Below are 14,533 nucleotides of genomic sequence, written 5' to 3' on the forward strand. Positions count from 1 at the left end.
TACATTCTCCCTATAGGGACACATACAAGGGGGCAGATCATTATCTGAAGGTTGTCTGCTTAGGACCACTGTGATTGATAGATATGTTTATTTTCACAGGATGATTTATTTCCCCCTTTGTGTAAGTTTTGGTGGGAAAATGCTGTAAGGAGAGCTTCATGACTTTAAATTCTCTTGTATCTTCAAGCTGCACCTCTCAGCTGAACCCCAGGTCCATATATATGACAGCTTCCTTCCTATGTACCCCTGGATGTCTACTAGACATCTCAAATTGAGCATGCCCAAGCTGAGAACCTACATTCTCATCCTCACTCCACCATCCCTTTAAATCAACTCTTTCTGCTCTCTTTTCAGTCTCAGTTAATGGCAACTGAGGCATCATTTTCAGACCCCCCATCCAGTCTTCAGTGATCCCTGTCAATAAACATCTGGAGTTGGCCACTGTTTGCTGCCCACTGCCACAACCCTGGTCTGGTTACCATCATTTCCCACCTGGAGTATTGCATTGGCTTCATATCTGATCTCCTTGCTTCTGACCTTGCAGTCTCTACAGTCTAATTTCAACACCAAGGCTAGAGTGATCCTTTTTAATACACACACACACACACACACACACACACACACACACACACACACACACTAATGGCCCGGTGCATGAAATTCGTGCACAGGAGGGTGTGTGTGTGTGTGTGTGTGTGTGTGTGTGTGTCCCTCAGCCCGGCCTGCACCTTCTCCAATCTGGGACCCCTTGGGGGATGTAAACCGGCAGTCGGACATCCCTCTCACAATCCAGGACTGCTGGCTCCTAACCACTTACCTGCCTGCCTGCCTGCCTGATTGCCCTAATCATTCTGCCCGCTGGCCTGATCACCCCCAATTGCCCCCCCTGCCGGCCTGCTCGCCCCCACCTGCCCTCCCTGCCAGCCTGCTCACCCCCAACTGCCCCCCTGCTGGCTTGCTCACCCCTAACGGCCCCCCTCCAATGGCCTGATCACCCACAACAGCCCCACCCACTGGCCTGATCACCCACAACTGCCGTCCCATCCTCGCCTGATCACCCACAACTACCCTCCCCTCTTGGCCCCTAACTGCCTCTACCTCGGCCCCACCACCATGGCTTTGTCCAGAAGAACGTCTGGAAGGTCTCCCAGTCTAATTAGCATATTACCCTTTTATTAGTATAGATATATGTATGTATTTTATTTCAGAGAGGGAGAGAGAGATAGAAACATCAATGATGAGAGAGAATCATCGATCAGCTGCCTCCTGCATGTCCCACAATGGGGATCGAGCCCACAACCCAGGGATGTGCCCTGACTGGGAATTGAACTGTGACCTCTTGGTTCCTAGGTTAATGCTCAACCACTCAACCACTGAGCCACCGTGGCTGGGCTACAGTGATCCTTTTAACACCTGTCATATCATGTAATCTCTGAGGTATCAAAGTTTAGCTTGAATCTACTGTCTAAACACAGGGATATGTAGGATCATAGTACTACATATTTACTCTTGAAATGAGAGTGAGTAGCATAATTTGCATGACCATGCACCTGATATGTAACTGGGAGTTCTCAGAATTAATGTCTACGTAGAAGACAATGTTTCTTAAACGGAAAGTAATAAAAATATTCTAATTTGAAGCTTGTACGTATTACTGAAATTCAACAGTGATAAAAGCAATTGTTTAGATTTTAAACCCAACAAACTATCCTTTTGTCAAGGACTCCTTGAATGACATTGCTTAAGATTACTAGCACATGAGATATTAAAAAGCAGACCAACTTTTAATCAATTTTACTATTGTTTTTAAATTCTCCACAAACACTGTATCCATTTATTAACCTGCATCCAGGGTGGATAACTCACATTGCCACCCCTTAGTATACTCTTGGCTTGGGCTTTATCCTGGATGTAACTGGTAACCATTAAACATTTTTTCAGTAGGAAAGTACATGACAGTTGAGAACTATAAATTGAGCATTTGTATTCTGATCTTGGTTATTTATTGCTTGAAGGTAAAAACTAGTTAATTTGTTTTTAATGTCCCATTTTTCCAACTAGATTGTCATGTCTCATAAGGCAGGAGATGGGTTTTTATTTATTTGCTATTCTTTATAATCTCCTGTACTATCCTTTATATTCAGTAGGCGCTCAATACATACTTGGTGATTTCCAAGCAGATTCTGAATTGTGGGCTCTGTGCTATACTGCAGGGCAGAAATGAACATGAACCTGAGGGAAAGGCTTTCCTGGTTATTCAAAGGACCATCTCTTAGCCGTATCAGAGCTGAGTGAAGTCTGTCTCTGCTCTTTCTTAGGATTGACCTTCAGTGGTTGTCTTAGAGATGTGGCAGGTCTTTCTCACATCAGGGACAACAAAAGCTTTAATATTTTTATATAATTTAATTCTTGACTGTCCAACTAGTGATAAAATATACAGCTAATCAAATCATTGTTTTGCCATTTCTCATTAAACAACAACAAAAATACAAACATATGAATAATTACAAATTGTATCCAACACCTTAACCATATTTCTGTCTTCCCATCGACAGGACAAAAGGTGTTCTGGGGGAATTCATTTGGATATGATTCATTTCATGTAAACTGTCTTCCAGATTGCATCAAAATGAATTAAATGCCTAGGAATAAATTCAACCAAGGAGGTGAAAGACCTGTACGCTAACAATGATAACACACCGATAAAAGAAATCACAAATACTAGTAAGTGCAGAGGTAGCCCCTGCTCATGATTGGAAGATTAATATTATTAAATTTCCATAGTACCCAAAGCAATGTACAATCAGCGCAATCCCTATCAACATTCCACTGGCATTTTTCACAGAAATAGAACAATCAGAAAATTTGTGCAGGTGTACAAAAGACCATAAATACCCGCAGCAGTCTTTGGAAAGAAGAACAAAGTTGGAGGCATCATGCTTCCTGATTTCAAACTATATATTACAAAGCTACAGTAATTTAAGAATGTATGGTATTGGCATAAAAGCAGACACACAGATCAATGGAATAGAATGGAGAGCCCAGAAATAAATGTATACATAGATGGTCAATTAATTTACTTAAGGGAGCCAAGAATGTAAAATGGGGGAAGGACAGCCTCTTCAATAAATGGTCCTGGGGGAAAATTGGCACTGTTGCACATCATACACAAAAACTAACTTAAAATGAATTAAAGACTTGAACATAAGACCGGAAGCCATAAAACTCCTAGAAAACAACAACACATTGTTGGTAAGCTCCTTGACATCAGTCTTGGTGATGATTTTTTTTTTTGGATTTGACAAAAGCAAAGACCATAAAGCAAAAATAAACAAGTAGGACTACATCAAATTGAAAAGTCTCTGCACAGCAAAGGAAACCATCGACAAAATGAAAAGGCAGCCTCCCAAATGGAAAAAAAAATAGTTTGAAATCATGTAACTGACAAGATGTTCATATCTAAAATATGCAAAGAATTCATACAACTCAACAGCGAAAACCCAAACAATTAAAGAATAGGCAGAGGATCTGAACAGACATTTTTCTAAAGACATATTGTTGGCCAAAAGTTATATGAAAAGGAGGTGCTCAGCATCACTAATCATCAGGGAAATGCAAATCAACACCACAATAAAGTATTACTTCATGCCTGTTAGACTGGCTCTTATAAAAAAGACAAGAGCTAACAGGTGTTGGAAAGGATGTGGAGGAAAAGGAACCCTTCTTGTGGGATTGTAAATTGGTGCGGTTACTGTGGAAACAGTATGGAGGTTCCTTAGGAAATGAAACTACCTCAGAACTACCACATGACCCAGAATTCTACTTCTGGATATTTATCCGAAGAAAACAAAAACACTAATTTGAAAATATATGTGCACCCTCATGTGTTTGCAGCATTATTTACAATAGTCAAGATATGGAAGCAACCTAAGTGTCCATCGACAGATGCATGAGTAAAGAAAATGTGGTACAAACACACACACACACACACACACACACACACACACACACACACACACGGATGAATATTATTCAGTCATAAAAAGGAAAGACATCATTTGTGACAACATGGGTGGAATGTGAGGAAGCAATGCTAAGTGAAGTAAGTTAAACAGAGAAAGACGTACTGTACGATCTCACTTATATGTGAATCTAAAACAAAAACAAAAACTGAACTCATAGATACAGAGAATAGATTAGTGGTTGCCAGAGGCTTGGGATGGGTGAAATGGATGAAGGGGGTCAAAAGTCCACATTTCCAGTTATAAAACAAGTCCTGGGATGTAATGTACAGTATGGTAGTTATAGTTAATGATACTGTATGGTATGTTGGAAAGTTGTAAAGAGAGTACATCTTAAAAGTTCTCATCATCCATAGCTGGTGGATAGAGTGTCAGCCCCTGGACTGAAGGGTCCCAGGTTGATTCCCATCAAAGACATGGACCTCATTTGCAGGCTCTATCCCCCACCATGATTCAGGCACGTGCTGGAAGCAGCCAGTTGATGTATCTGTCTCACGTCGATGTTTCTTTCTCTCTGTCTCTCCCCCTCTTTTCCACTGTCTAAAAACCAATAACTAGATTTATTATATACAGCAAATCAAATAATTGTTTTGTGGTTATCATTTTGCACTACATACAAATATTGAATCATTATGTTGTGTACCTGAAACTGATATGTTATATGTCAATTACATCTCAATAAAAAAAGAAAAAATATTCTTTAAGCAAAGCTTCTTTCAAATTCTATTCTGGAAGGTGTATACAAAAATTGACTTCACTTCTATTTCTATTTAATACTATCCTCTTTCATACTACATAATAATGCATGCTGCTTTTGTGGTTTGAAACAATATTTGCATCTCCTTCCAGAGGGGAATGTACATATTAATGTATTTTTTTAAGTATTATGATTTAGGATATGATATAGATTTAAGCTAAGAGAGTGTCTTAGGAACACAGGAACTTATATAAAAAAATAACCATTGATCCACAATCAGTCTAGTTAGACGTTTAAAAGGTACAAGAACTCTTTCTACTATCAGTTTCCTCATCTATAGAATAAAGAAGCTGGATTAGATTGTCTCAAAAGCCCTTTGAGATATAAACTGCTACAAATCAACAGAGAACCATTTTTATATTAGAACTCTTAATGTACAATTAATGGTTCCTTAGTGATTTAAAGAGCTTTTATGTCGGTAAAAATGCACCAGTGCAAAGCCTCTTACATTATTCTGGTTTTATTCCATTTGTCGTTATAATAGAAGACCATTTCCAGTCTCATGAGAATGTTTCTCGTGGTTAGACAATTTAAGATTTTTTTTTCTTTATATATGGCAATATGAGAGGCCAGGAACCTCACTTAACGGTGATCCTGTAGTTTACAGTGATCTAGTTTTATTCAGATGTTGGCAAGATCTGTATTTTCTAATAAAATGCGTTACAACTGTTTTCAATTTGATTTTTTCTTAAGTGGATAAAAAAGTGATTTGAGACTCCTGACAGAAGTCTGGTCTGTATAGTTCCCAACTAGTAATATTATGATACATGGTAATCCCTTTGTGAAAGCCTCGTAAATGGTGATGAATTGGAAACAGTATTAAGAGCAAATCAAAGCCTGCTTATATTCTGTACCACTTGAACACATTGCCTTATGAAAATGCAACTAAATTAGAAAGTCTTCCATTTTCATAAGCATGCCGAGACTTAGTGATTTCCATGCATAGCTGGTAGACAGTAGGATAGACTTCCGGTGATGATGTATCACACCTTCTCTCCCTTGGGTTTGAAGGAAAGATATATTTGAGATGTATTATACTTTTAGAAAAGTGTGTATAAACATTGGTTTTACTTCCATTTCTGCTTAACACTGTTGCATTTCATTGTTAAAGTTGAGATACTATACAATTCTTGTTTTCTAATTATTTTCCTCCTTTTCAGTTGAGAATTATTTATGGCCACATTGTGTGTAGTGCCCTTAAAACAAATATTCGGCCCATTTCTTCAGTTTCTCTTGTCCTTTGTTCTCTTTAATCTCCACATCAGACATTATCCTCAAAATTACTGTCAATCAAATTTACCAAATGCTTTCACAGACAAGTCAGTCCTTCCCATTTCCTTGAGTTAGGCAACCACATTCTATGTTTAAGATATAAAAATGTCAACAGTCTGGTTATTAATATACATGTCCTATTTGTGGTCCATTATAAGTTACAATCAGTCTAATTTCTGTAGCCAAAGGTACATACTTGATGAGCAGAATGAGCCATACATTTTAGTTCAAACATGATATATCACTCAGAATTACATTTTTCAAAATATGGCCTCAGCTTCTTTAGACAATTATGTTGATACTAGAGGCCCGGTGCACAAAATTCATGCATGGGTAAGGTCCCTAGGCCTGGCTGGTGATCAGGGCCAATCAAGTTCCCTGCCTCCCTGCCGCCTTCTTCCCTCAATCCCGAGCACTGCTACCACGTGGTTCCCCTTCCCACGCCCTTCCCTCGCTCCCTCAGTGTCATGTTCTATGCCACCCCTTGGTGGTCAGTGCACATCATAGTGCGCGATCAGACTTCTGGTCTCCCGATCAAACTCCCAAGGGGTCACTTTGCATATTAACCTTTTATATCTATAGACTAGAGGCCCAGTGCATGAAATTTGTGCATTGGGGGGGAGGGAGAAGGGTTGTCTGTCAGCCCAGCATGCACCCTCTCCAATCTGGGATCCCTCTCACAATCTAGGACTGCTGGCTTCCAACCGCTCACCTGCCTGCCTGCCTGATTGCCCCTAACCACTTCTGCCTGCCAGCCTGATCACCCCCTAACCACTACCCTGCCAGCCTGATCGATGCCTAACTGCTCCCCTGCCAACCTGATTGCCTCTAATTGCCCTCCCCTGCTGGCCTGGTCAACCCTAACTGCCCTCCTTTTCAGGCCTGGTCACCCCTAACTGCCCTCCTTCCTTCCTGCTCCCTCCCAACTGCTCTCCCTTTCAGGCTTGGTTGCCCCCAACTGCCCTCCCCTGTGGCCTGGTCAACCCTAACTGCCCTCCTTTTCAGGCCTGGTCCCTCCCCTGCTTACCATCTTGTGGTGGCCATCTTGTGTCCACATGGTGGCGGCCATCTTTGACCACATGGGGGCAGCCATCTTGTGTGTTGGAGTGACGGTCAATTTGCATATTACCTCTTTATTAGATAGGATAGCTTGACTATAGCTTAATATTCAGCTCTGTTCAGTGTTTTATGCATAATTCTAAGGAAAATTGCTCACAATAATATATTGTCTTGAAGGATATATGAACCAGAGAATGATCTAAGGTAGATTAAAGATTCACATGATTTAGAATTAATTGTAGTAAGTTTGGCTAAGCAGCACCTGTTCAGGCATGCACTTTTTGTTGAATAGGGAATTGTATTTGCTGCAGACACATCTGTGAACTGAAAGTTTTCTTGTTCACAGTGAGGCATTAACTCCCCTTTAGAACCTAATTTCTTAACATTTTCCAAAAGGCTACTTTTCAAGAATACAACACTACTTAAATTGGCTCTAACCTGAAGTATTTTTCTATTTTTTAAGAATACAATGGTTACTTTTTCTATTATCTTTGGTATTTATTATAAAAATGCATATTTTGCTGGCATTGCCATTGTCTTTTTAATAATACATTACAATATATGTCACAATGTATAATGTATAATTATAATATACAATGTTACAATGTATATATCTAATAGATTGAAATTGGATTTGATAATTTGCTTTTTTTAATAAGTTGGATTTTGAAAGAAATCTAGAAAGAAAGAATGGAGAGAAAAGAGATCTCTTGAGAAGCATAAAACAGACTGCACTATCTCTGCATGTTTCACTTAACTGGATTTGGACACTATCCTCTTGTTTTGAATATATTATTCCAAGACAGAAAACTTGAAATTTGACCATGAGCTAAACTAGTATTTTACTCTGAATCTACTATAATAACTGGATGTAGGAAAAAAAGTTTGTCTTCGCTGTCATGGAAATAAACTTCACACCATGAAGGAAGTGCCTGAGTCATGTGATTAACCAAAGCCAACTTCTGCACCTGGAAGTCACAGAGGCATGAAATTTTAATGTTTCTGATGTCACTCACACATCTCTTTTTCTCTGATAGGTGTTAAAATGGGTAGAGGAAGCAGTGCAGGCCTCCAAAGTCCACCTCTTATCTACAGATCACCTGGAACAGGCTGTAAACACATGGAAAATCCCTTTTGATCCCAGCCTCAAAGAGGTGACTGTGTCCCTGAGTGGCCCTTCTCCAGTGATTGAAATTCGCAATCCTTTAGGTGAGAAATACCAACATCATATAATAAAATACAAAAGCCGTGAAAGGTAAAAAACTTTTTGCACACTTATGTATGTTAACTTAATGCTAACTTTATAAATAAATTAAAAAATGACTGGGGGAGATGTATAAAAATAAACCCTTTTTTTAGTCATAGTATTGAATTAACATGTGATTTTAAAAGCTAAAACTCCTAATAATGTAAACAGATCAGAGTTAGTAACTTAATTGTACTAAACTACCCCCAAAATATATATAAGTTGAACCTGAAATTATATTTTTGTAATTTATGAAGAAATATTTCAGTATTTTATTATTTTTAAATGAATCACATGAAAAAACTTTTAAAACAACCAATTTTTTTTACTGATTATCTTCTTGATAAAGTTTAAAATTTTCAGATGACAGTTGTTAAAAAATAAACATATATTTTTATTAGAGTAAAGTGTTAATTTACTTTGCTTCTATATGTTAAAACCCCAAGATTTGGCTTGATTCCATTTCTGGTCAAATATTACTGTAAGACTTACATTTTTTCAAGTAATCTAGTAAAGACAGAAACCTTATTTTTCCTAATATTTTCACTTAGAAATATTTTTTACTTATTGATATTTGCAAAACATTTTTAGTTCCATTTGGCTTTAGTATATGATACATTCTTTTTTTAAAAAAATGATTTTTAGAGATAGAGGAAGGAAGAGGGATAGAGAGATAGAAACATCGATGAGAGAGAAACATCATTGATCAGCTGCCTCCTGCATGCTCCCTCCTGGGAATTGACCCAGTAACCCAGGCATATGCCCTGACTGGGAATTGAACCTGTGACCTCTTGGTCCCTGGGTAAACAGCTCAACTGCTAAGCCATACCTACTGGACTATGATACATTCTCTCTCTCTCTCTTTCATCTATTTGTGACTATTTATAAATGTGGAAGGAGTAACCAGCTTTCTTACTTTATTTAATTTGAGTCTTAGAAAGTAACTAATACGTTAAAGAAAGCAGCATAAGAAATTGTCCTCAAAGGCCACATTCACACTAGTAATCAAATTGAAATTTATAAAGCAAGCAAAACCTTTTCCTCCAGGTTTTGGCCTTCTACATTGATTTGTCTGGTGATGTAGCATTCCACTGTCATAACATCCATGCCACCCAGGAACAATTTGTGCTTTTTACTACCTGGGTACTTCCAAGTATCTCTACTCAATGCATTACGTTTCTACTACTTTTAAAGTCATTGCCATTGGCACTGATACTTAAAATGTCATGAATTATTATAAAGCTTTTGATCGAAACATAGGATCCATATATTTGATTTGTTTATATAACTGCAGGAGTAGTCCATAGGCGAGCCAAGAGTAAAATGAATAACTAAACTATGATTTAACTCCAAATTTGCTTTTTCCCCCCTCTAAAATCCAACTATAAGATGCTTCCGATAAATCTCAAATCAATAGGAGATGGTATTACCCTACTTCATTACACTCCCTCCTTTAATTGTTCCTCGAACAATAAAAGCCTCCTCCTGTGCTTTGTGGAACCAGTTAAGGTTTTACACTTTGTGCAAAGATATGCCTTGAGCGATCGCCAAAAAGACATTGATGCCAGTTTACTGTTTTGTCATCGATTAAATCTAAATGTCCCTAGCGACTGCACATAACTTTTCAGTAGCCGTAATCATCGTTACCTAAGATGGCTTTGGGAACATGGCTATAGTCTGCCAATGGTTATTCTCATTTTAAGATCAAATCAGCATAGCAAATGAGAATCAGTTACTTCCATTCCAATGCCCAGAAACCCTAAAATTAAGTTCTTTTTATATATAACCAAAAGTAGTGTTTTGAGCTATAGAAACAAATGTGCACTAGGTAATTTATACTGGAAATGTATACAGCTAATATACACCGCTGAAAGAAAGGGTTATGCTTGTTAACTTTACGTCTGTCTTTCAGGGAAGCTGATCAAAAAGGGGTTTGGCCTGAATGAGCTATTGAATATCCATAACTCTGCCAAGGTGGTGAACGTAAAAGAGCCAGAGGCTGGACTGTGGACAGTGAAGGTACTGTTATTGGACAAAGTCTGTTTATTATTTTATTTTGATGTCGGCATGTTCTCTAAAGTGTGTACAATAGTTTACTTGTATCTTCTCTTGCAATCATGGACAAGTGCTTTTACCAAGAAGCAATACACATAGTGCATTTGTTGGTCTCTTGGTCACGTGAATTTGGCGTGTTAAGTTTCAGTGACCATGAAGGCATCAGTGCCACCCCAAATACACTTAAAATTCTCAGTTAGTTTTCCTGCCATCAAATCTGTAGATTGATTGTGTTATCTACCTCCTGCCTCTGAAGCAGTGGCTCTCAACCTTTCTAATGCCGCGGCCCTTCAATGCAGTTCCTCATGTTGTGGTGACCCCAACCATAAAATTATTTTCGTGCTACTTCATAACTGTAATTTTGCTCTGTTATGAATCGTAATGTAAATATCTGTGTTTTCCGATGGTCTTAGGCTCTACAGCAGCGGTTCTCAACCTGTGGGTCGCTAGCAGGGTCGCCTAAGACCATCGGAAAACACAGACATTTACATTACGATTCATAACAGTAGCAAAATTACAGTTATGAAGTAGCAACGAAAATAATTTTATGGTTGGGGGTCACCACAACATGAGGAACTGCATTAAAGGGCCGCGGCATTAGAAAGGTTGAGAACCACGGCTCTAAAGCAGCTAGAGGGAGACTGTAGAGAATAATGGTTAAGGGGCACAGGCTCTGGGGAGGAAGCCTGAGTTGGAATCTCAGTGCCTCTAAAAAGCTGTATTGCTTTGGGACCGTAGCTTCCCTGTGCCTGGCATTCCTCCTGTGTGATGTGGGGATGTCAAGATTCGTCCTTTATCTTATTAAATTGTGTGCGAGAATGAAATTAAGATGATGGACATAGAATGCTTAGCATAGTTCCTGTTACAAAGTAAGCACTCAAGTACGGTTAGCTACTGTTATTTGTCGGGTCTCCATCCATTGTTTAACACAAAATGCTACTTGTTTCCTAGAATTACATTTAAGTAGTGTACGTTCACTCTAAGAAAACATTGTACTTTGGCCATCTGGAGGAGAGAACACTCAACCGACATTCAGGATACCAGGATGCCATAAACCTGGGATCCAGGTCTGCAATTGTGTGTGTGACCCTCTGCGGTAGATGTTCTCCTGAGTGCCTTGCCCATATTTCTCAGACTTTTTCGTGTGCTCTGGCCTACTCCCAACTCCAGTGTCTGCATTTCTGCGTCCGCGCGTTTTTCCCCAGAACAAGAGAAGGCTGTTCTGCTGGGGAATTGCACCCCTCAGGAAAGCTGAGGGAGCCCCACAGGGGTAGGCTCCCGTTGTCCACGTGGGCGCAGGATGAACAGCACACCCTTATGGTCTGCTTCCTCTCCTGGGTCGCCTCCCCTCTTCCTGTCCGCACCCTTCGCACCTCCCAGATACACGACTTGTTCTAAGAGTCCTTGTGGGACAACTCGAGTGAAGAGACCCCTTGCAGCCTTTTCTCCTTGGCTGTCTTGGCTTCCCTGCATAAGCCATGGGATTCCTGGGCTCACGCTTTAAATGCTAGAGCTGCTGTGGAAGTGTGTGGGGGTGTTATACTATGCACATTGGAATGCCACTTTTGCATTTCAGTTTTCGTCTTTCTTTTCTTTTTTAATAATACTTGAAATTTCCATTGTAACTCCATTCAAATCCTAGAATATCCGTTCTTTATTCTCAGAACTCTGAGCTTTTGTAGGGAAAGTAGAAACGTAAAATTGATATATATATATATATATATATATATATATATATATATATATATATATTTTTTTTGGAGGTGGATAAGATGGAATAAGGGTATAGATAAGAAGGCAATGTGAAATAATAAAATCAGGGGATTTCTTACTGAATAGACTGGAAATGGCCCCATTTTTCCATTTTATTCACCCAGTTCCTTGCATGTAGTAGTTGTTCAGTAATTATTAAGTGCCTTAGGTTATCAACAGTGAAGTGTTTTGCTGCTATACTTTGGCACATTTGATGTGGTGGTTATTTTGACCAACCTGCACCAAATATCGCTAGTGTTGAGTGCGTCTTTCTGGGATCACAGTAGGAGAGAGTATAGGAAATCCTGAGTCTCATTTTTTTCTTCATCATTGTAAGCACAATCTAAGCCAGCAGTGTCCTGAGCTAGCTAGGCTATGAAGGCAATTCAGTGTTGCTTTCTGAATAGAACATTAAGGTATTGACCATTAGCAACTTACTGTGAGTCTCTGAACTCGTTTTCAAGGTGATTTGGATTGCTACCAGTGGTATTTCCTCTAGCACAATTCTTGCCTAGAAGAGGGATAAGGCCTGTCTGTTTTATCTTGTGACTGCCACACCTACTCATTGTCATCCATTCAGTAAACACTCGGGTGAGTGCTTGCTCTGGGCAATGTTCCTGATACTGAATGGGAACTAAGCACATTTTAATTGACAATTAGAACAGAAAAGCACTGAGGATTAGTCTGTGAGTGAGGAGGGAGCCGATAAGGTGATGAGGCGCTGGGAACTGTTTAGACAAGTCTCTAAGCCCAGTTTCCTATAATTAAGAAAACAATAAGAAGACAGTATTTATTATTATATTATCTTAACTTTATATCTAGTCCTCACCTCTAGTTCTGATGTTACACCATTTCCCCGAGTACAATTAGTCGTAACTAAACAAAGGATAAGTGTTACAGGGCAACTTCAAGATAATGAACATATTTGCTCCAAGGTGAAATACCAAAATAATGCCTCGGTTTAATAATGCGAAGGAAATTGAGCTGAACCTACTGACAGAAATATTGGTGCTGACTTTGGATCTCCCTTTTGGATGGTGAACGAATGATAATGTCTTACATGTGTGCTTTCTCAAGAAGAAAAATGCCAGAGATTAGATAGTGCTGTATATCCCTGGTGCTATCCCCCATGCACTCTGCTATCTGGAAGATGTCTGCTCTATCGGTAGAATTCATAACGGCTTTTGAGTGCTTCGCATATCAGTTTTTATCCCAAGTATGGAGAACAATCTATCTATTACTTGACCTTAGCGTGATAGTCAATGGAGCCTCAATCAGTCTTTCTAGTTCTTTTCAATCACTTTCCTTCGTACTCTAGCAAATAAAATGTACTTTTAAAAATATACATGTATATATTTTTATTGATTTCAGAGGAATGTAGAGGGAGAGAGAGAGAGAAACATCAGTGATGAGAAGGAATCATTGATCGGGTGCCTCCTGCACACCCCACACTGGGGACCGAGCCCACAACCTGGGCATGTGCCCTGACCGAAATCGAACCATGACCTCCTGGTTTGTAAGTCAATGCTCAACCACTGAGCCACGCCGGCCAGACATAAAATGCACTTTTATCCTCTCTCCTACCACATTACTGTTCCTTTTCCTGGAATTCCTTTCCTTCCAACGAATCCCCTAAAGCTTAAAAGGCAACACTGTCAGCAAGCCTCATCTGACTTTTTCTCTCTAAAATGCTCTCTTTCCCTCTGCCTTCTACTGCAATCTTTCTGCACCTCCCTTTTGGATTATTTTCTCCCTCATTTCATATTTATTTCTGGATAGGTTTTCTCTTCCTGTTTTACTGCAGGCCAGATTTTGTCACTATTATGTATACTAGTGCATGTCACAATGCCTGGGAAAGAACTAGATAAGTACTCATGAATAAAAAGTAATATATTCATTCTGACAATATCTAAGGAAGCAGGCCAAGGGGTTGATTTAGCTAGCCTATAGTTGATGTACTGGCACAAAACACTTTAACTTTTCCATGATTTAAAATGCTATGAGAATGGTGTTCTTTTTCCTTCTGTGGTTTCCCTCTGAAACCCTGGTAATTACTTTTCTATAGTTTATTGGGACACTTTTACTAAAGAGAAACAATGAGTCAACTTATCTGTATAGTCCGTTTAAAAGACTCAGATATTTTCAGTTGCCTCTGAGGCAGGTAAAAGCATGTTAAAAAGAGGTAACTGAAGTTTTATTACAAATAAAAGAGAAGGCTGTTTCATGTCCCTGAATTCTCATTTGCGGGGAAGCTACAAATCCTGGATCTTATTTCTGAGAAGCAATATAATTTTCCATTCAGGGAGTTATATCTATATATAGAATATTTGAACATAACCACAGAGCTCTTGGGCCAAGTTTTGTGTTCTG

At 39.1% G+C, this 14,533-nt stretch overlaps 1 protein-coding gene across 1 annotated transcript in view; it reads left to right on the forward strand.

The window, feature by feature from the left end:
• The window catches only part of HMCN1 (hemicentin 1), a 379,559-nt gene that overhangs the window by 138,858 nt on the left and 226,168 nt on the right, over positions 1-14,533 (forward strand). The window contains exons 5-6 of the mRNA XM_008145958.3: positions 8,148-8,319; positions 10,269-10,375. Of these exons, the coding sequence (XP_008144180.2) occupies positions 8,148-8,319; positions 10,269-10,375 (279 nt within the window). The remainder of the gene's footprint in view (positions 1-8,147; positions 8,320-10,268; positions 10,376-14,533) is intronic.

This window comes from Eptesicus fuscus, chromosome 22 (assembly GCF_027574615.1).
Source record: "Eptesicus fuscus isolate TK198812 chromosome 22, DD_ASM_mEF_20220401, whole genome shotgun sequence".
Classification (NCBI taxonomy): domain Eukaryota; kingdom Metazoa; phylum Chordata; class Mammalia; order Chiroptera; family Vespertilionidae; genus Eptesicus; species Eptesicus fuscus.